We start from the raw sequence: 23,898 nt of genomic DNA on the forward strand, positions 1-23,898 counted from the left end.
GTGCAGATTTATACTCTGGAGACCGTTTAATATATGTGTTCTTGGAATGAAGTTTCTACTATAAAATCTTTTTGAGGTAAAGTATGTACTATACATGTTAAAAATAAGTTAGTTCACATGTTGTTTGATGCGTAGAGATATGGGTAAATGCAATAAGTCGTGAAATTCACTTAATGGAACAAGGCAATTTGATGTCTCTCAACTTGGGTATTAATGCTTTGGATGAGGGGTTTATGTCCCATCTTAGGCGGCTAGTAGCCTTATAAGAAACATTTGTCGTTGATTTACCTCTCCCAGGTGGATGAGGTGCTTGACGAGATGCCCGAAGTTGGTCGTCTTTCCTGAGAGGGATTCACCAGCGAGAAGGATGTGCTGTGGCTCGTCGTGGTGCAGCATGTCTTGGTATGCTCGATCCGCCATGGAAAACACGTGCGGGGCGTTGTCAGAGAGCGCCTTGAAACTGTACTTTGTGTGGTGCTGAAAAGAAATGCGGGTTGCCAACTCATTGAAATGCCAGGGGGGCAATAAAAACCAAAGGCAATGCTTGCTCAAATTTTTCCCTGCGTTCCGGACCCAGGATCAGGGGCCCCATAATAGACTATTTAAATTAAAATATTCTGCGAAATGAGCAGCGTAATATATATCATTTTATCACGAATGAAATAACGATTTAGGGCAGATTGAATTAATTGGATTCCCTTGGGTAGTTCAGTAATTCTTTAATATAGTAATTGCTAAGTTGATCTTTAGGTCAATAAATTATTCTCTTTCTATAATCTTTTTTCACTTGTTCTTTGAGTTACTCTTTCATGTGAAATGTGAATAGTTCATATTAAATCATATTGTTGAGAAAATTCTGGCAAAAGGTTAAAAATTTTGCTAAGAAATTACAAACCTGTTTTGTGTATATATTTTGCTGCTCATTAGGGTTGAGGAAGAGGAGAACATCTCCAATGAATGTGTGGCAAAGTCCGCGCCTGAGACGCTGGTGTAGTTGGTCCAGGACAAGGTCCTCTGAAATGACGTCCAGGGCTGCCAAATCTTCCGTGAACATCGGCTCTGGGCTAGTGCCTTGCTCACTCTGTTAAGAGAAAAAACATGCCCTCTTTTCATTGAATATTGCTTGCCATTTGTACGCATAATGCGATATTCGTCTTGAACTCTGCTTTATTTAAAACGTGTAATCAGAAATTTTAAGTCTCGTGAAATGGAATGTTTCTTCTTGTACTTCTCCGTTGGAGCAAGATTATTGTATACTTTTATATAATAGTTTAATCAATCCTTTTGTGATAAGTTTACATTTTTCTTTCATCAGTTAGCACTACGTCTTGCGTTAAATTTTATAAAGACTTGTTTGAAGTATAGACTAAAGGGGATTTACTCATTAATAGAGTAATTTTAATTTATTATATGTAAGTGACACCAGTCAAAAGTTAATATCATTACCTGCAAACACCCTTTTCTTACTGCAACTTCAGCTTTTCTGAAAGGTTTTCCAACTCCTCTCATGTCAGCCACCAAAGTCTTTAGATCTTGTTGTAGCTGTAATGATATAGTGGTTTAGCATGATTACATATTTGTAAATTTGTTTGATAAAATTAAATTTTCAATTAATATTGATGAAATGAACTACTTGCAACCTATTTATTTTAGGAGATTATTCTCACAAGTTAGTATTATTTAATAAGTAATAACATTTTCATGCTAAATGGGTAAAGATTTTCTAGCCTTACTGTCTACTCTTTTATCATCTCAAATGTAATGTACTTCATTAAAGCTGAATTTGCATTATCTTTCGAGGCAGTTTATACTTACTAGGAATTCGTTTTCTGGAAGGGATGTAAGGAAAGGATGCTCCATCACTTCAACGCTAAAATGGTCTATAACTCGCAATGAATGTGCAGATTTATACATCCCATTGGAATATATTAGGAGCATCAAGTATTCGAGGAAAACAGTTTAGAGGGCCCATCACTCCCGCTCGACCAGTCGTTTTTCTTTACATATTGTTTAGTTTTTCAATATACTTTTTATGTAGGTATTTGTTTAAAATTTAAGTTACAATATTTATATTTTCAGAGTATTTTAGTGTACGCTCTCGACTGCGCTTTCTCACATCCCAAGTTTGGAAAGTTTACCAAATTATATTCGTGGAAGCAAAATTTTTATATTTGAGATAAAAGGAGATATTGACGATAGTCTAATATAAAAAAATTTCAAGGTGATAGCTTAAATTTGAAGCAAGTAACATATTACGAAAGAAGTCAAAATACGATCGAAGTGAGCGGGTGTGATTGTGTCATCTTCATCGACATCATTAGTCAACAATCCTAAGACTGGTTTGACACAGCTCTCCATTCCTCTTTCCTATCCTCTAGCATTTTCATAGTGACGTATTTCCTCTCTTTCACATCCTTTATAACCAGCCCTCATTTAACTCATTCGGGGCCGTACCTTGCCCTTCTTCCGTTCCACCTTGCCTTTTACGATTGTTTTCATCAGGCCATCATGCCTCATAATGTGGCTATCAAATTTGTCCCGTCTTCTTCTATAAGTTTTAGGAAGACTTGTCTCCCACTCTCCATAGCACTTCCTCTTCACTAACACGGTCGATCCATTTTATCTTCATCATTCTTCGGTAGCACCACATTTCGAATGTTTCCATTCTTGACTTCTCTGATGCTGTCAACGTCGCAGCCTCGCTTCATAGGAGAAACCATGTCCATATGTAGCATCTGATGGATTGTTTTCTAACCTCTATTCTTTTATTCTCAGCTTCAATGAGATTCTTCTTGTTGTAGAAAGCCCTCTTCGAGTGCGCTATTCTTTTGACTTCGGTTCTTGTTCTTTCTGACTGTTGACTGTTGTTCCTGGTCTTTCTTGTTTCGTCCGTCGTTGTGTCCTCGTAAGCTAAGAAAAGTGAAATTATGATGGCATGAAGCGATATATACCGCCGAAGGTTTAAGTGTGTACGTGCTTAATATTCGAGTGGCCAACTTCGTCACATTTGTCCGTCTGTAAACTAGGCATAAATCAGATGGATGAACTTTTCTCCGCCTGGCCTTTCGTTGCATGATGTTGGCTCCACTCCCTCAGGACGCCTTATAGTAATCGTGTCGGCGGTCAAACTGGTAACATGACGGAATAAGTCCAGCCGGAAAGTAAATGCGGGCGGCGAAGAAAATTAAGCTGAGCGAGCGAGTGGGTGGAGGAGTAACCGGGCACCAGCGGCGGCGGCGACGTTCGAGAGGCAGATTTCAATTACTCGGGGTAAACCCCTCGGGGTGAGTAGATCAGGAGTGCCTAATGAAAGTCAAGCAGGGAGGGAATCCACCATGGGGGGATGGGACAGGCTACTTTGTAATGACAGTCAAACGCCCGTCTGCTCTTGTTCTTGGTCTTTGATATGGTAAAAAAATTGTGCGACGACGCCGGACGAGACTTTTAATATCTTAATATTCTGGTATCTCGCGTAATATGTGAGCAACCTGCGGTGCTGGCGGCCTTGGGGAATTTAAATTTGCCCACGCGGTGTCGAGTTTCGTTTGCATGGAAATGTGGGGTGCTGTTTATGCCTACGCACTTCCAGAAAGCTCTTACTCACTCAGTCATGTGGCAGGGAACGTTGTAAAAAAGAAGGTAATGGTAAGTAGCGTGTATAAAATGCCCGTGTGAGAGATGCGGCTAGATCTATGTATTTCCCTGAAAAAATATAAAAACAAACAATAGTAATTTCCGCACTTTCATATACAACTCCACTACTGACCATGGTTTCGACACTATTATATTATTTTTTTACTATATTTTCTGGAAATTGCTTTAGAAAATTAGCATTTTTATAATCATAATAGAATCGAAACCATGCTTTTGGGTGGAGTTACATCTTGCAAGTTTGGTAATTACTATTGTTGTTTTGTAATTTGTTATGGATAGATCGCACTTCCACCGCGTAAAGCCACAAAACGTTACAAGCTTTAAAAAGAACACCACATTATATTGTATATTGAAAATAATATGAAATTAAAAATAAGGAGGTGCAATAGTACTAATGGATGAATAGGAATTACTACGATGGCAGTATGCGGCGTTTGGCTGGCAACTTCCTTCTTACGCGGACTCTCTCTAGTTTAAAGCGTTGGAGGGAAGTGACATAATCTGCAGGCGCCCCAGACCCTTGATGCACGATATTTTCCTGTAGATTTTCTTTTCAGCGCAAATATCCAATTTTCTGTGTCTTCTAAACGAGGGCAGCGTGAGGCTGAATGGGCGAAATAAGAGGGCGCGACTGGGTTTAGAAGAATCAGCGTCGAAATTAAAATCGTTTTTTCTCTTCACTTTTGTTTTTGCGTTAATATTTGCTGAGTAAGAAGAAAATCAATTTCTTTATACATCGGTTTGAAGCTGAAATCCTATTTAAAGAAATAGGTTCACCGCTACATAGGGCAAGTTATGAAGGGTGCAAAAGGGGATTATATACGAAAATCTTCGCTAATAGGAAAGAGAAGTGGAGAACTGCATGAAATAATCTTAGGATTTTTTACTTAAGATTATGAAAACTTTTTCCACCTACATATATGAGCAGACCGTGGCACCATTTGCATGTAATTAAGGTGATCATACTTCCCGACGAGAAGACGGGACAACTTAGTTTGCCACATTATGAGACAGAATGGACTGATGAAAGCAATCTCAGAGGGATAGGTGGAAGGTAATAAGGGCTAGAACTGCCCCAAATGAGTTTCATAGGACTTGTCATAAAGGATTTTAAAGAGGAGAAAATTTTCGCTATAAAAAAGGCTAGCGGCAAGGAGAGAGGAATAGCGAGCTGCGTCAAACCAATCTTAGGACTGTTGACTGTTGATGATGATTTACAATGGTGGAGAATAGGTTTGAAAAGTCATTAGTTTAATGGATCGCATCATCATGATTAAAAATTTAGTTTGACAGTCTTAATTATTAGCTTATTTGTCTATAATGTTCGGATCGCTATGCACGTCAGTGACGCGAGTGGTGACATTTGTAAACCAATTTAAATGTGCTGCGGGTAGCAACACATCCAGAGGTCAACTGGAGAATTTTATCATCTAATATTCATTTCTGTCGCAATCGAGAGTAAAATAACGAATTGGTGAACGAGTCCATTTAGGGATAAGTAAAGGCAGGAAGATGAAAGAGAGATAGCAAGAATTGAGGGATTAGCGTGACAGAAGGACGGAATTGAAGTGACGGAGGGAGCGCGGGAAATGGAATCAAGTGTAGTACGTCTCATCACCGTGTTTTCGAGGGTGATGTAGACAGAACAAGCGAGGGACGCCAAATCTCTCTCCGAAGCGACGGTGTGAAGGGAAGGAAAAACTGGGCCGGAATAAATTTATGCTCTTTCTCTCTCTCTGGAGGTACGGGTCTAAATCTCGCGGAACGAACTGCGGCGCGTTTGAAATTACGAAATGTTTGCCGTCGCGTCCTCTCTCTGTCTCTCTCCTCAAAGCAACTCATGCGCCCTTTAAAGTCGCAGGCCTCGATCAAAAAGGAAGCGTTAAAATCCCACTGCTCCCCACCTCCCTCCTCCTCCCCCACCCCTATAACCTCTGAGGGATAGGGTAAACGCCGAGTATCATTTGGATGCATGATTGCATTTTGATTTGAATGCAGTCTCTGAAGTCGCCCCGAGGTCGGAATTGCTTTCATGTATAATTTAAAAACGATCGCGGATTTCATCATGGGATCCACGGTCTAGTTTAAATTTTAAATGGGGGGACCTAAAAAAAACTTCTATCGCGTGAAAATATAATATGATGCCACGGAACTCAATTTCAAATGTTAAATTTCTGCTTGGAAAAGCAAAATAATCTCATGTTTATCTATTTTTTTCACCCTATAAAACAGTAAAGCTGTCATTTGTAACACTCTGTAATACGTTATCTGCTGGATGTGTTTCAACAAGAAAAACTCGTGTGGGCAATCATCTCTAATTCCACGTGAAACTTTATTGACTTCGTATTTTCACTGCATTCCCGAAATACCCTCAATGGTATTGTAATGAAGTAAGACGTGATTTATCTTTTCTCCTTCATAATAATGTTCCATCCCGAGTGAAATATGCTTTTGATATTTGATATTTTCGCATTATATGAAAAAATGTGGGATTATATTTCAAATTTTAGTGAAAAATAGCCGTTAATTTCTCTTTAGAAAAAAAAGAAACGTTACAATCCTTGTGTCAACAACTGCGCCTCTCAGCCATAGCGGAGCTCACTTGGAGTGGATCTATTTTCAATGTTGACTATGAAAACGCAAAAGCTATAGCCAAGGAAGGGAGATATTATCCATGCATCATAAGGGAAGCTATAGAGATTATGAAATCCACATGCACCTTCAACAGGGAGGACGGAGATCTGCTATTCAACTCATGGAAAGGAGTGCTCAAACCAATCTACACTTCAGTGACCTGAAAAAGCCTGTTGAAATGCCAACGAAACTGTTGTCTACAAAGATGGGTGCACGCGGTGCATATATCGTGAACCCCTCTGCTGTAACGTAAGCAATTATAACACGCTAGTGTGCATATAACAGTCCTTGTAATATTATTCCAAGTACTCCGAGTAGGAGGAAGGTAGAAAGCTTGCGAAAATAGAACGACAGATTTAAGTTTCCCTGGAAAAGCGACCAATTTTATTCGAAGCCGTCATCTAGTTACGACCGCCATTCTGGAACTCGACGGAAGCTGTATACCGTAACTTCATAGGAGCACCATAAAAGGAGTCGTTCTTAAAGGAATGAAGTCCCAGGGATTTACTTTGCTCTTGATGAAAATATAAATTTCAGGGAAGAAAATCACTGTTTCTAAGGAACTGCTCATGAAAGACTTCCATCCTTGCTTCAGCGAGTTGCTAGCACCACTTAAAGGAGCACTTTCTGCGATTGAAAAACAAAAGCGAATAGTTTGCGCGTGTTCTGTTGCACCCATGAAAATCGAAGAGGGGATCTCAGAGGGAATCTGTGAAAAATTGGTGACTAAGATTTTGCTGGGTCGTCAATAGGAATGGAGAGGGAGGCGAACTCCAAGAAAGGTCAAAATAAAATCGGAAGTATCACCAAATTGACGAGTTAGTTAAGGGGAATTATGAAAGGGACTACGCAATACCCTACTCCCAATATTAGCTAACGGGATGCAATTGTTTATGGGTGAAACATTATTTAATTTTAAGACGATCACATAAAAAGATAGAAATGTAGAACGCGTTGATGTATTGAATGAGAGGCCGTGTTTACATTTGATGTACTCATGTATGAAGTTGTTTCAAGGGAGCGAAAGGAAATTACAGCGCATTCCAGCTTATTGACACCTGTTGAAAAATTGTTCCAAGTCACTCCATAATTATGCATACATCCATTATGAATGTTGAAATATGGCAAAGAAAACTATTTGTGAATTAAAATGTAATACTGACCTGTTTTCTATAGTCAAACTATAATCATAAAAGAATATTAGAATTATATAACTACATTTTTAGTTCATTATAATTTCATATATGCAGATAAATTTATAGGTAAGGAAAGAAAGAGATAGGAAAATATTATAGAAAACGGACGAGGACAACGGTGCTGTGGTAGATGGAAAAAGCCAGAAATCAGAGGGTAAAAATGCTGCCTGACTGGGACTCGACCCGGCTCAATATATAACATAAATATATATAATACTCGATACATAATTCGGATAAAATTACGAATTCATTTTAGTTTTTTGCAGCATAACTTTATCTCGATTCGGGTGGAGTCTATGAATGTTAAAAGTTTAGAAGTATAATTGTGACGCGCGCCGGCTCATCATGCCGCGCCACGTCCTTCTAACTCTCCTTCCATCCTATTTGTTTGGAAAAAGGAACATGGCAAGTTTAATACTCTTTCTATTCAGTAAACTCTTATTTTGATGAGACATTTTCCAAATGTTCCCTCCTTTTGTCAGCATAATTAATTTCTTTTCAGCTCTACCGATAAATCTCCATGGTAAACAAGCTCTAACAGCCTCTGCCTCACGAACGAGCAAGTTACTAGATGGTGAGAGATCAATTGGAGAAGAGTAAATTTATTTAGTAGGCACCCTTAAGTTACCTTTTTTGCGACTCCTTCAATAGAAGAGGGCGCTAGGGTAACAAGAACAAATAAATTCCTCGAAAAAGTTGCTTACGTGAATTCAGATACAATCATGAGTATCCAGCGGAGATTTTTTCGAGAGAGTGCTTTTATCCAGCCTGATCCAGTCATTATCGGCCTCTGCAGATGTATCTTTACAGCATATTTGTCCCATATATACGTTTGCCCTAATTACCCGGAGGCCTAAGTAACCGGAATCAGCTACATTTTTCATTCCTTAATAATATCGGAAGAATTCATGAAAATTGTACTAAGGTGATTTCCTAGTACGTAAGGAAAGCATTGTAAAAACGAGAAATAAGTCTGCCTCCGATGATACAAAATGATGGTAACCCCAAAAACAGTTTTTCGTTGATACCTGATTCCAAATTGCATTTGGAAATTTAAATATTGCTTCCTTTTTTGTGACAAATGATGGAATAAAATATTTATTTATTCATCATTACTTATTTGGAGTGAGGTGGCATGAAGGGAACAGCATAGCATGCAAGCAGCGCTATTCCAAAAAGGACGAGGAAAGGAGAGTAAAGGTATCCGTGTGGAGCAAAGGAATGGAGGGGCCTCTTCTGAGTAGGAAGGGATAGAGACCACGTGGAGTTTAGGGTCATGGTTTTCGGCGGCGATAATGGAGATGGGGAGAAACGGAGATAATTGCAGCGTGGGGGAGGAAGACGGTAGTGGTGGTCATCCCGTCGGGGGGTCAGAGGGAACAAGTTGAGGCGAAAGGGTCTATGCTCCCAGCAGGGGAAGAAAGTTCCCTCAAAGTGTTAGGGGGCGGAGGAGGAGGAAAGGTAGAAGTGTGGAAAAGGATGAGGGAAGGAAGTCGGGCGAAGAAAAAAAACTGTGTTGGAGTCGTGAGGGCAAATTGATTGGGGTGAGCGGTGGAGTGCAAAGGAACGAGCGCTCGGATGTATTTATGTAACGACACGGCTGACCAATCAAGCGACGACTCGGCGAGAGATGGAGAGAGTTTATTACATCTGGTAGAGGCTGCTGTGACCGAGAGAAAAAAAAACTTCTACGTTTCCGCTACACTTCTCGCCACTCGTGATCATTACTATTTTAATCATTTGACGGTTGACATTCTGACCTGTTTCATAGGTATCCATTCCAGGAATAATGTATCGAGCACTTTCGCCGTTTCAAATTCCGTATATTCTGGTGAATTTGACGCATCAAATGAAATGTCTGGGAAATTTTTCCTCGGTAAAATTTTAGGAGTTCACGACCCCCGGGTTTAATTGCGGATATGTCATCGGTAGGTCGGGCAGTGATGGCGAAATAAAATTGAAACTCGGTTCGTTAATTTAAAGAAAATCACCGTGGATGTAACTCTCTTTTCATCAAAATGTGAGTGATTTTTTTATCCTGCAGTTTTACTCGTAAGTTAGATCTCGCCAGTTTTGTCCGTCGGTGAATTCGGGTGCTTTGCCTGTTTAATGAATGTGCTATACGGATTCGGTAAATAATACTTGGCCAGCAAGTGCCAACAATTATTGTCTTTGATTGATAAGCATGTACGTTAACTCAGAAAAGAGACTGGTATATGCAGAATTTTACACATGTATTTCAACAATAATTTCAAGTATAAATTTCATGATGTGCTTATGAAAAGGCGGTGAATTACAAAATGATCTTGAATATATATTAAACCATTGAAAATAAATTTTCCTCGAAAGTTAATCTCAAAAACCTTACGTTCAGAAAACGCAATATTTTTTTTATTTCCATACATAACTATACGATTAGAGTTATCTTGTTCGTGTAAACTTTTACCTTGCTATGCAACCCTTCTGGAAAGAAATCTACGAGTTCATGCTTTGGAGATGGTGGTGCATCTTATTTGTAATGCCATCTTTAAATCTAATGATGAAATACGGGAAAGATATTTGGTTAGGCAATGATGGAGATGGAAGATTGACAAAGAGGCTACTATCTGTTGCAAATGGAAAGCAGCTGGACCAGATGCTGCTGATGGAATGAATACGTGCAAAATGGGCCGGATAATGTATTAGAACTAAATTGGATGAATGATTCTCCGCGATTAATAAAAGATGAGCTTTAGATACCTTGTGAAAGGGAAAGGAGATTGTGTTTGGATACGGCAGTGGTGGGGGAGCAAGGAGAATGAGGGGAGAATGCGATTAGGGAGGCATGGGTATGCCCGGCGGACCTCGGTCGAACGAGCTGATGAGTGAGAGCTATGAGACATGGCGGAGAAAAAGTATGAGAATCATAATCGTAAAGTTAGGACTGTGTGCGAAAGAGAGACTTGTCAAAAAAAAGTAATTGAAAAGGCTAGCCGAAAGAGAGATTTATTCATCCCCCGGGGAATCCAAGCAAATCGTTTACACCCCTCGAAGATGATTCAGAAGATAAAACCACCTTAAAACAAGAATTTTCTCCCATCTATGTGATTTATCTCAGTGGATTTGGCAAACAGTCTTTTCATTCACCAGCATAACCTTCTCCATTCGAATTTCGTATTCTTCGATCATTTTCCAATGTTAACTATAAAAGTTTATTTTTCTCGTCTCGTCTCCATAGGTCAATTATTGTCATTTTCATATTTCTGTATTTCTTACGGTTTTGTCGTCAACCTTTCCGGTTTAGTTTACTTTTCCACTGATGGGATTGAGTTAAGTTAGCCCGTAACTATCACCTGTTAAGATTACAAAATGCAAAGTTATTTATGGTATACTTAATATGTCAACGGTTAATATAGTTCTTAGCATTTACTTGACATGAGAACTTGTAGTTGATTCCGTGTACGTCTTTAATGTCTAGATGATAGTGATCCTTATTTAGATACCTAATTATCTTAGAACAGTAATCCAAGGTGTAACGGATTACACCATGAAATAGTAAATCCCCGTAAAAAATGGATGATTTTTGGGATCGGAGAGAGATACACTATTGATGGTAAATTACGCTACAGTGCGCCGAAGTTTCAATGTCGTTAATTATGTGGCAATGAGATAACGCCTTAAAGAATGACCTTACTTCTAAGTCTGAGCTATGAATTCTCACCGCTAGTTGAAGTAATAAATGGTTAAAAACCAAGAGAACCTGTTATGATAACCATACTGCTGTGATTCGCAGTCCTTATTTTAAGTGGCACTAATTCCTAATGAAGTTATAATCTTTGTATGTATATATTTGAAAAGAGAAATAATTCGACGTATGATCTCCTATAATAGGTTTCATTTCCGTGTGGTTGACTCTGTGAATAAGTGAGGAATAATTCATGAACATGATTGTTTGATAACCTACCAAATGAAAACGAGATCAAATTCGGAGCTATTCGTATGCCTAATTTCCCCGAGCCCTAGAACTCATCTCTGATGTTCTTCTTGCGAAACTGGATGCTTTTTCGATGTTAAACTCCTTTTAGACTCTTCTTCAACGTTTACCTTTCTTTCTCTCTTTGCCCCAAGCGTCCCTCAAAATTCTCTCCGTTCGCTTCGTGCTCAGCGAGTCTGCAATCCCTCGCTACTTACTCCGCTCAGTGGGCGCCCTTCGCTCACCTTTCTCGGAGTTTTTGGCTTCACCTTAATTTCCTCTCCCACTGTACCCTCTCGAATTCCGGTGAAAAAATGAGGAGAGCAAAACACGACTCCCGGAGGCCGAGGACGGATAACCGTGAGTCGAATGAACTTTAATCTTCCTTGAATAGCTGGTGTTAAATGGGCGAAAACTTCATGCGCCATAAAAGCAATCACACGCGTAGAAAGACTTCGTCATTTAACAAACTCCAAATGGCAACCGATCATGACTTTCTCGAATTATTCCATTATCAGGTTAGTAGTTGTAAAAGTTGGAACCTTTGAACCTCTCTTCCTGTACTCTCCTCTTCGCACGGCTCATATCAAAGTTAATATAAAGACGTTTGTCACTTTTGTAAATATTGCATGCTCCGATATTCTATTCCCGGTCCGAGGAGTATTTCTCATAGCAATTATTGTGTACTTTTCCGTCGTTCGCGCAGGAGTTTCAAAGACAATAACGATGATAACAATTTGCAAGGTCAACGCCACCTAAAGTAAACTACTTTACTTTAGGTGGCATTGACCTTGCACAAGTAGTTGCGCCAACGCCACCTAAAGTAAAGTAGTTTACGTTTAACCCCGGCTACTATTGTTACTTCTGATGACTGGGCACAACGTTGGCACAGCCTTGTACATCGCGCTCTGTTACCATGACAGCAGGCTACATTAGTGGAATTTCATGGTTTTATTTTTTTCGAAAATCGTTCTTATAAAATTTTCCTTACGCGCATGAAAATAATTGTTCCGTTTCTTTTTCCGGAAGTACCTCGATTTAGACAGATATCAAATCAAGTTATTAAAAAGAAAATATATTATTAAAAAAGAGGAATTATTATTAGTCATTCAATAACAAAATTTGTGCGCAGCTGTTAACGTAACACAGCCCATTTAGGTTGAAATTAAAGGTAAGAAATCGTTTTTGGTTTGTGACTATAGGTGGACAGATAGCCCCAAAATTCAATACACCCATGTCTCGTATAGCGCAATTTCGATATAGCGCAAATTCGTTCCTCGGGAAAACATTGCAACGCAGTGTAGCCTAATCAAAAATCTTAAACGCTCTCGTGATAAAACGTGAACTTGCGCTAAGTACACACGGAATTTCTATCAATTTACGCATAGTAATATTATTTCTTGCCTCAAATCTTCTTTTTTGTTTATATATTAATCGAAATTCATTGCTGCGCAATTGCCAAAAGTATTACTCGTCATTGGGTCTAGATAGCCGGCCTACCGAAGATTTATCTCGTCTCCTTAACAGAATGATAATAAATAATTTAGATCGTTAATTAAGCGTGGGGCTAGTGGAAATGAGTTTTTTTTCAGCAATACGGTTTGAGACGTATTTTTGCCGTCGTAGGTTACCGGGCGATTGACTTCCAGGTAGAGAGTCTACGCTAAAGCCTTCAAGGTCATCGGTATTCACGGGGGAGAAATGGAGCGGTGGCCGAGTTGAGCATGAATAGCATCAACACATAAAAGGGTCCGCTATAGAGTCTCAAACACAATGGCTTCGTTCCCTCCCCGCAGTCTTAGGCCTTCTGCGTCTCAGGAATACAGTTCAGCAGTGGAAGGTGATTTAGATAGAGCCATACAGAGTAAAAACCAAGAGAATATGGCAAAAAATAGGAATGCGTGTAGAAAAATCAAGAATTTATCAATAAAAACTATAAACCTAGAAGAGGACTTGAGAGAGGTCAATTGCTTTGAAAATGGAGAGCGTCAAAGCGATATTGCGCGGAAGTTTAAACTCACGATGCCTTATTCTGAATAAAGACGAAGCTAAAACAACAGTGACCTCAGCCGCACCAACTTCAACCAAGCGGTCTACACATACGGAAAGTTCATGGTGAATCAGTACAAAAAGACGAGAGTGGTAATCGCTCCGAGACATTAAGTGAAAGCTCCGGTTGGTTCCAGAATTTAAACGGCAAGCAGGTATTTTCAGTGCGGCGATATCAGGTGAATCTGCAAGTGTTGATAGCGCAGCCACCACAACATTTTCTGATGAACTCCAAGCTGTTATTGAATGTGGCTCCTTTCCCCCTCAACTAGTTTTTAGTGTTGACGAGACGATATTCTTTTGGAAAAGAATGCATTCTCGTTCATTCATTTTCAGGGAAGGAAAACCTGGGTCAGGTTTCAAGGCATTTAAAGACTGTTTCACGTAGCTGCTAATGACTCGGAGGACTTCAAATTAAAATGATTTCTTATCCATAAACTCCGCTAGCTATGAAATGGCATTTAAAGTAGCATTTTCCTGTCATTTCGATGAGCGACAAAAGGGCCTGGGTGACACAATAGTTGTTTTTAGACTAGTTTGAAAAATCATCAACTGCCGGCAACGCATTACGATCCCCTGAGATAGCAGATGTTAGCCCACCCGCACGACAGGATGGAATTTCGAAAGCACGTAAGAATTTTTTTTAACGTGAATAAAAGTCTTTGAATGCGTGAATACTATCTTTAAAGATGTTTTAAACTATAAATATTTATAGAAATAATGTTTTCTAAGGCTTTTTATGGGAATATAGATGTTTTAGAGGAAATTCAATACCCAAGACCTATGCTACCAGGAACGCATCCCTATCTTCCCTATGTTAAAACGCTCTCGTATAACGCAAATTCGTATAGCGCAAAGACCCCAAGGAACGCATCCCTTGCGCTATACGAGACATGGGTGTATAAGTGTTGTAGTTGAGAGTAATATGGTAATTTTAAAGTCGAAACATTATGATTTTAATTGTAGAAAATGAATGAATGTTGCGATAACTTATGTTTATCTTGGTGACACATACGAGAATATCAAAGATAATTGCTTAATCATCTCTGGTTACTGAGATAAAAAATCTCAAATGATCTCGGAAGACGCCAATTTTGTAATTATATTGGTAAATATGTTAAAAAAACAGGAATTGATGGCGGAGTGTATAAAAAGAATCTTGATCCATTGCATTTTAATTATCCGTTCATTTTCCTTACCCTATGCACCCTGCGTTGCCCTCAAAAAGTGTATTTCCACCTCGAGAAATCGAGCCTTTGGTCTACCACGCAGCAAGGCGTTACCTTCTCATCTCCTGCACATCCTCACGTCCAGGGGAAGTGCGGTGAAGGAGGTGGTGGGGTGGTTTCGGCAAGGGCAAAGAAAGTCAAGGTATTGGAGTGAGAGAGGTAGAGAGAGGCGGTCACATCGGCAGGTGATCTGAGGGGTGTGGGATTGAAGTTTGGGGGGAGACCCTTCCTCGCGCTGTTTGGTTATCATAATTATGCATGAGGGCAGGAATTGCTTCGGTCGCGAGAGTGTCGGGATGACGGGGGAAGAGTATGTCCATGCTTGTAGGGAAGCCCCCCCCCCCTTTCTCCTCGCTCCTGCTTCAGTTGTGGATAGTACAGCAGTGGATCGCGGGATGCTTCTCTTGTTCAGATTATCATCCTCTCCTTGTCTCTTCCCTTTGCGATAGGAGCAAGGGCTGTACTAGAAGCTCGAAAAGGGCCGGACGTGACGTAGTTGTGGTCACCATAGGATATTAGACGGGGGCTTCTCACCGGAGGATCTTCAGGCCGTTTTTAGTTTAGAGCAGGGGTTGCTAGTTTCGTTGTTCTAGTGATGGCATAGCGTACTAAAAATATGGCCGCATCACAGCGAGTGAATACAGAGATTAACTGTATTTTTTTGCTTTCGCTCCAATTTATTATATAGCATATATAAAGCCATAAACATAATAATAAAACATCTAATATCTTCAAATAAACGCTAATAACGAAATGGTGCGTCTACTGCATTAATATACTGAGTGTATCTTCGAATTTTCGTCATACGTCTACTCGGTCATCTTTTAGCGTAGTTGTATTTTTTACTCGTCTTAATTCGTTTTAGTATCAATTACATCTCCAAATGGTGTAAAAAGCCGAGCTTTCTCGATTTTGTTTTAAAATATTTTGTCTGGTATTATTTTGGTTCTTTGAAAATCGAATTTTTCTAATAAATAAAGCGTACTATACCTGCATAAAAGCCTACTTTAGTTTCATAAATCAATTCTCTATAAAATTTCCCATTAAACTTCAATTATTTTCATACAATTAATTGTGAGGGAGAATATGAGCATGAGGCCCATGTCAATATAAATATAGCGGAAGCCTAGTTGTGGGGAATTAATTATATTATTTTTTTCGTGTACATACAGCTGTTGATATGTTAAATAACTCCACCATACAACATTGCACCTAAAGTTTTACATACTTGTATTTTTTGCCTTGAAATCCACATTGATCAAAAATGTTTATTTTAAAAGTCAATATTTTCATTGGAAAAGTGATTTTTATTAATTTTCAAACTTGAATTCTTCGAAATTTGTGTTCTTTCGCGTGCTCTACCGCAGCGTTAGTTGTTGGTAAAGTTGATATTTTCCATCAATACAGGGCACGCGAGAAGTACCCTGAAAATATGTCTTGCGTTTTAATCTAAGGAAAACGTTCTTTCCAGATCTCACTCATACGGGCTCTATGAAGTCAAAATGTGGTGAAAGGTTGCTGTTTGTAAATAAAAAAATAACTGCTGAAAAATACAATTTCGTAAGACTCAGAAGATTTTCACCTCTAGACACGCCTGCTGAGATCCGAATTTTTAAAAATATTTATCCTCATATTTGATCGTACTTACTCATATCGCAATTAAAATACCACATCCATGATTTAGTGGAGTAGTTATTCCAAAATAGTTGAAGTTGGGAGTTATACGCGATATAGTGAAAAATTATATATATTTTGTGCAATACGGAGCAATTGAAACTTTTTTTTTTGTTTTTGAAGTCCCTCAGTGCAAAGGAGGAACTGGAGTAGCTTCTGCTTTAAGCGCATTTAATGTTAGGCAGAAAGGGTAATTACACCCTTGACCCCCTTCTTAAGTTCTCGAGTACATCCAACCATACCTTTTGCTCACGCTCCGTCTCTTCCTCATTCTCTTTCCGCACTCCTCACTTTCTCGGCCGTGGCACAAAGCAGCACTGGCGGAAGCTGCCGAAGCACCACCGGAGAAGCCATCTCCAACGGTCTGGGGGACTTGAAAAAACCCTTTTAGTCAGGAATTAGTGCCGAGAGGTAGGACTGCGACACTACAGTACGCCGTAATTGTTTGGATAACTATCAACTGGGTGCTTTCCTTCGCCAACAGTTTTGGTAGTGTTGCTTGATGGCGTCGGAGTCATCACAAGTTTTGTAAAGAATTCGGAAGTTGAAAGGGTGCATTATCAGTTTAGACAAAAATAAATATTCCTCATTCACCAAATTCCCTAAGAAATTGAAAATTAGAAATGACGACATCCGTGACGTCCACAGCGTTACGATTCAATTACTTGTTCGGGGATAATCTCTCATTGAGTTAATGTATCATTCACAAACGGTTAACCAAACAGCGAAGCATGAGAGGCCAATTTGAGGAGGAAACTGAGTAGCTAAGAAGGGATCACCTGCTGGTAAGAGGCAGTGACATTTTATATAAAGAATCAGTGGGCACTCCACTGTAAACAACAGTCTTGGTTTTAATTCTTTCTCCTCGCAAGCAAGGCAAAAGTATCTCAGCTTGGTATGATCGTTTCTTGCGTTGAGGAAATTTTTGAAAATGATAGCTGCATCATCACCGTATATTTGATCCAGGATAGATTTGACGCAGGTCTCCACACAATTACTCTATATGATGTGACTGATTTAGTATCGTGTTACCATATGCTATACGGAAACAGTAGGCTAGTGCTTAGACTGTTTATTTGAACAATTATTTTTGAAGAGAAAAGTTGAAAACCGCTTTTATATGCTCATGAATTTTAATTTGTTAAGACTGCCATTCAATTTTATTTATAGATAGTTGTTCCTTCAGCATGAATTTCATCTTAACATTAGAGTGTATCGCTAAAATTGCACATATTTTGTATCTCCAGCAAGAACACTACCGTCAGTGTTTATATGCTCTCCGATTATTCAAAATCAAGATCAAATGACAGTTTTTCACATGCTCAGTTAACATTTTAGCTTTTTTTCCCAATTTATAATGTTATTTTAGGATCCAGTACTGAATTTTGTGCCTGAGCGAGGTTTTTTTATGGATCACGCGGGTTTCCTGAATAAAACTTCTCACGGTCCACACGTTTTGGACCGGCAGCCACCAATTCTCTTCTCCTCATTAGACACTCAGCGTCGAAGTTGATGCGGGATGTAGGAGATGCCAGCCAATGGTAGCGCTCTACGATATCTGAAATTTGTGCTCTCTATTTCCCAGCTTTAATAAGGTTAGTTTGATGGATAAAAGTTTATGGGAGTTCCAGCGACGGCGCTACTCGTTTGTTCCCCCGGACCGACAGAGAAAGATCGTGGCGCGAATTGAAATAAAATTGAAATAATTCAAAGAAGCTTGCGGAAGTGGATAGCTGTGCGAAATTTAGGCGCTCTCGTTTTTGTGAAGCTCATATTCCTTTGAGCGACGACTTGGAATTTATTTATTTTTTCGTATAATTTATATCCAAATTTTAAGGGTACCCTACCTCTTTGTTCGCTTGATATAAAATTTCGACCTTTCTTAATCAAATAAGGAATTTCGTTAGATGGTTTCAGGTGACCTTTGAAGTTGTTGTCATTAAAAGAGGGCGTGAAATAAATGTACTAATGAGGAGAACAATTTTTTAGCTCTCTTTTTGTTTGATTCAGTCACTTTCAACCATTTTTGTCTCTTTTTTCGTCTTAATTTTTTATGTGTATCGTGTTCATGTTCATAAATAAGCGACAACGTATTTAGTTTACTTGATTAACTACCTGCATTCTTTTGAAATCGTCCGGATAATTATCCACATGGTTTAAATATCGTAGTCGAAAAAAATACCACTCATTAATTGTGAATTAGGATACATATTACTTATTATAATTTGTTTATATTCAACGCCAAAATACACTCGAACATCGATAAAGAGAAATATGATTCTTATGAAGTCTAACAAAACAGCTGGCATACAGGCCTAGGGAAACGAGAGAACTTAAAATTTCTTTTTACACGAAAGATGAAATTCGCTATGACAAAAACCATTTGGCTAGCTGATCTATTGGATCGCCGACACGGACCTCTCGATTGCTTGTTCAATTTGATTGATTTCATCCTTGGTGCATCGCATAACTTTGCACCCGTGCGCGCGACTGCGTACGAAGTTACTTTTTCTTTGCTATACTTTGTAAAATATCTATAAGTTTTTCTCATGATATCTATAGAATGTCGATGATAATAACGAACTTATTTTCGTGAACTTCCATTCTCCTGTACTCAGAGACAAAAAAAATTTTAACCATGTGAAGTATTTGGACAGCTTGATAGCCCAAAGAGTAGAGCGTTGGGCTGCTGAAACTGATCGAAGTATCTCAGGTTCAAATTCAGGATGTAGCTTTCAATCCCCCTCAAATAAGTACTCAGCCCAGAGAAAGCAGCGGGCTCCCCTACCCTGAATTCACACGTCTGAGGCGTATAGCGGGATGAGTTCTATTCTACATATCCCAACTGGCCTGCGGTATTAATTACTGTTTCCGGGTGACAAAGTATTATAGGATAAATACCGACGCAGTATGTTGTCAACGTTTTTATAAACTTAGTAGTCAAACGGCTGAGAGAGCACGTGTTCCTCGGAAACGTGCGGAGTGAAACGTAATTTATTGACCGAGTATGTAATGAGATACAAGAGTGGGAGAAAAGAAAAGTCTTCTAAGAAGCCTATGAAGTATGCTGGGCAACCTAATCGGTCACATCATCACACATGATGGCCTGATGAAAATAGCCGTCGAATCACAAGTGGAAGGGAAGAACCGCAAAAGGCAGCCCCGAATTAGTTACATTGCACAGGTTATATGGGATGGAAAAGAGAAGAAAAAGATTAATATGAAAAAGCTAGCAGATTGGAGAGTGAAGTGGTGAGCTTCGTCAAACCAATTTTAGGAATGTTTATTTATGATTATGATGCTTATGACGAACCGCATGGGAGTTTAACAACGTATGGATTGATTTATGTTTTTTTATTCAAGACTGTTTTGTACAATATTGAATTAACTTTGTATACGTACTCGGCCCTTCCCGAAATTTTCTAATTGGAATTAGATATATTTTAGCGTTTGAAGTAAACCCTCTCATAAAGTACAGTCATTTAATGTTCTTGTCAAGAAGGAAATTAAATGCTTGTTTTAATTAACCTACGTTTTGACATCAATTTCCGACTTTAATTATCAGTTTACGGGGAATTTAAATGTGACTCAGTTGCATTACTGTTTCGTGGGAGCGATTGAGTTTTTGTTAAATGTCGTGCAGTAACGGTGTCAAATTATGGACTGTCATGTGATGAGTAATATTGGCGAAAAACTCGAATGTTTGGTAGTTGTTAATTTTGTGGGCAGTTTCTGAATTGCGAGCAATTTCCATAATTAAAGCTTGAATATTTAACTGAATTACCCATCTAAATAATTATGATCACGCGAGACTTCTCGGACCGAAGCTTGTCATGGTGACTCGGGTTTCGTCCCCAATTCCGGCCAAACATTGATTTTCTGTTTATGACTCCATTTCCGACATCACCGCCATGCATTTTTAAATATTTCTCAATTCTCCACGGAAACGAGCAAATTGTTTAGCATCGTTTTCGAATCGCAAGCCTGTTTCCCACTTTGTTTGCGTGCGCGAGCCTCACATTCTCTTTAAAACGGTCGACTGCAACATAAATTTTTTTGGCCTGCTGTTAATGTTTGCCTCTAACGAGAAAAAATATTTCTCCAACCTTATTTTCGGACAAATGCAGTTAGCATTGTGCTCGAAGTTTACTGCAGGTAGAGTCATGAACTGAAATACATCCATTTTAAATGCATGTCCAATAGGAATACATCTCAATGAATAATTGATGAATAGCGTCTTTTTTTGTCCCTCGTAAATAATAGTATCATTATTTCTCAAGTCAGCTTGGAGTAATAACAATGCAAAGGATCTTTCATGGGAGCAATCATTCAGCTGTTGAATTATAAATACTCCTTATATAGCCGGCGAATGTACAGTTTCTAATGATTCTTGTTTGCATTGCACGCAGCCAGCGGAACTTGAAATTTATAGCGAAATGTAATATTTCTTCTAATTTGTGGCCCAAATCGATACGCAAGTTCCTATTCACTTCTTCCATCAAAAATCCTCGCAAATATGTCTTGAACCGCATATCTTACACTGCACTGCGGATAGTAACTTGTAACTTAACAAAACTAAAGATCTTTTTTCCACTTATTACCAACTATGGGTATATGAAGTGGAGCTGATCATTATAATCCATTTAAATAGAATCAATAGACGTTTTCCACGGTGAAATTTTGATTGAAATTGATGAATAAGTGGAAATTAGAGTAATAGACCGAAAATATTTTATTTTAAAAGCTGTGCATTTATTTTACTTGCTCTTCATAAAATATTTTCCGAGTTTTAATCTGCATTTGCGGTAACGAATTGATTTTTGTTATCACATTTGCTTTCCCGGTCCTCTCTCGTGTTCGCCATTTGAGTGCCATTTAGCCAGCGAAGAATGTAGAGTAAAAATTGAGTGGCATTCATGTATTAATATGAACAAAAGATTGACAGCTGTCAACGATTCTTTTTGAATACCTGCCACGTTATCATTAGCGGAATAGCTTCCAAAAAAAATTCAATTCCTGAAATAACCAGCGATGTGTTAAATCATTTGTTAGTGTCACATTTGAGGAATTAATACGAAAAAAATGCAATGCATGTTTTTGAATGCCGATTATTTTTTATGATGAATGATTATTTTCAATGGGCGTGGAAAAAAAACCGAAGCTCGTATTTTTTATAAATGTATATTCGGGTTCATTCCCTCCCGCGGCTCATTTAATAACGCTTCGATGGGGGACAAATTATCACGTCCCTGCGGGTACCGTTCGCGTTCTCTCTCTCTCTCTCTCTCTCTCTCTCTCTACCTCCACCACCCCTCACCGGTACAATAACCCACCTCGTCATTAATCAATCTCTTCCCATTCCTATCTCGTGCAGAGATGGAGAGGATCCAAGGGGGAGGCCGGCCTCTGGTGCCTCCGACGCAGGGAGACCCCACTGCCGCCGCTGCCGCAGCCCAGCAGGGCGTCCAACAGACGCTTCCGCAACAGCCACAGCAGACGCATCAGCAACCCCTGCAGGCGGCCAACACTCCCTCGGCCAATCACCAGCAGCAGCAGCCGGCGGGTGGTCAGGTGACGACGCCATCCGCGGTGTCGTCGGCCGCGCGGTCGAGCGGCGACGAGCGGAAGATTGCGGACATAACTAAAGAGAAGCCGATCAAAGTGTCCGTGAGGGTGCTCGTGCCCGCCAAGGAGCACCCCAAGGTAACCATGACTACAATATTCAATAAATATGTGATGTTCGGACTGATAAATATTCGGTGCGCTCTCTGAACTCATGTCAGTTTTTATATCCCTTATTACAAAAAATAAAAAGTTTCTGGCAATGTTCCACGTATACTTAAATTTTACTTCACGTCTGGTTTCAGTACGTTTTGTATAATAATCTGTTGAGTTTTCTAGAAGGGAATGTAACTTCAGCCGATTGCTAAGCTCCAAACCCTCTTTATTTTCTTAAAGATGCAGTTTCTTTTTACCTCCTTCCTTCAAGCAACTTTCCATTTTTTCACTACCCTATACTACCCCTCTCCTTCTTTCAACAACTCCCTATCAACATCAACAGCAATAATTAATTATTAAATTTTACATGTGGAATTATCTCCCGATCTTATTATAATTTAATATCTATTGAAAACGGTCGTGAAGTATAACTAAAATGCATTGCCAGTAACTTTCAATTTACGAATATGTCAGAATCCCACCAGATTGAGCCCTAAAAAACTCCATAGGAATATTTTATTCCATTTAAACCATTTTTTCCACTTCCTACCTTCATTTGAGTGCTTAGGATGCAAATAATCCTCTCCTTCGCCTTCTATTCAGTGACATTCTTTAATCATTCGAGCAATTAAAGTGAAGGGAAAGTTATCGGAACACATTCATATCATTATTCTGTCTCAAAAATGTTTTACTCATAAAATTTGTATTGGAATTAGGCATGCTTTGAAAGGTGGCTGGTAATATAGTATAAACATCGCGATATTTCGCGAAGGAGAGTCAAAACATGCTTTACGTTCTTAAGGGATTCGGTACCTACATTACTTGCGTGTGGCAGTGGCATTACGCCGGGGATGAGTCACTTTTAAATTTAAATTTTACTGGTTTCATTACATTGTCACCAAATATTCAACTCATCTTTCTGGGATATCCCCTCTGTAAATTATCTTTTTTTTATTTTACTAGTATACTGAAAGAATGTGAATATAAATATGCGAATGGTTAAATCTATTCCAGTAAAAGATTAAAAAATAATAAAAATCTTATTCGTATTCTAACGTCTGATTCTCATCATTTCTAATTGCATGTTTTCTTTTAACTTCGTCCGCCATCTTCCTTATCTGCGGCTTGCATGTATTTACCTTGAATGTTTTTGTTTGTCTTTAATTTCCTTTGTTTTCATTATTTTTTTTATTGAAGCATTGTATCCTCACTTGAAGTCTCTCTCTTTAGGGTATATTTCCCATTCTCTGGTGCACAAAATGAGAAATTGCCCCCTCACTTGCCCAGCGTTGGCAACGTGTAGTGCTCTGAGGCATACGGGCAGCTCAAAGGATTCAATTTTACCACGAGAGGTGAAGACCAGCCTTTACCTCAAAGTTCGTAGGAGCCCAAATTCAAGGAACAGACCGTCGTGCATCCTAACTGTGACCCTCATTTGGGTTCACTGAGAAGCAGCCCCAAATAATTTTTCTAGGAAAAGCAGCAGATTAGGAATCTTCCGTCTAAAATAAATTTCTACGTCGATAAAACTACTATCAGCCTATGATATGTTTTCCTGGTCTTTTGAAACTCTTCCAGTTGCCGTTCTAGTTTTTTACCTCAGGTAATCCTAGGGCTCTACGGTGGAGAGACTTAATAAGACTTAAAAAGGTTTTTCTGACAGAAAAGTAATTTTTTTTCAGACAAATAAGTTTGGATCTTTTTTAGGCATTGAATATCTTCCATCCATGATTTCCATCTATAGATAAGGTTTTAATTGAAACAAACCTTCTTTGCCTTTCTCCGAAACGAA

The 23,898-nt window shown here is 39.0% G+C and overlaps 1 protein-coding gene across 1 annotated transcript in view; it reads left to right on the forward strand.

Moving 5' to 3' along the window:
* The window catches only part of LOC124155236, a 553,184-nt gene that overhangs the window by 428,804 nt on the left and 100,482 nt on the right, over positions 1 to 23,898 (forward strand). The window contains exon 2 of the mRNA XM_046528953.1: positions 21,763 to 22,091. Within this exon, the coding sequence (XP_046384909.1) occupies positions 21,763 to 22,091 (329 nt within the window). The remainder of the gene's footprint in view (positions 1 to 21,762; positions 22,092 to 23,898) is intronic.

The sequence above is a fragment of the Ischnura elegans genome, chromosome 3 (genome assembly GCF_921293095.1).
Source record: "Ischnura elegans chromosome 3, ioIscEleg1.1, whole genome shotgun sequence".
NCBI lineage: Eukaryota > Metazoa > Arthropoda > Insecta > Odonata > Coenagrionidae > Ischnura > Ischnura elegans.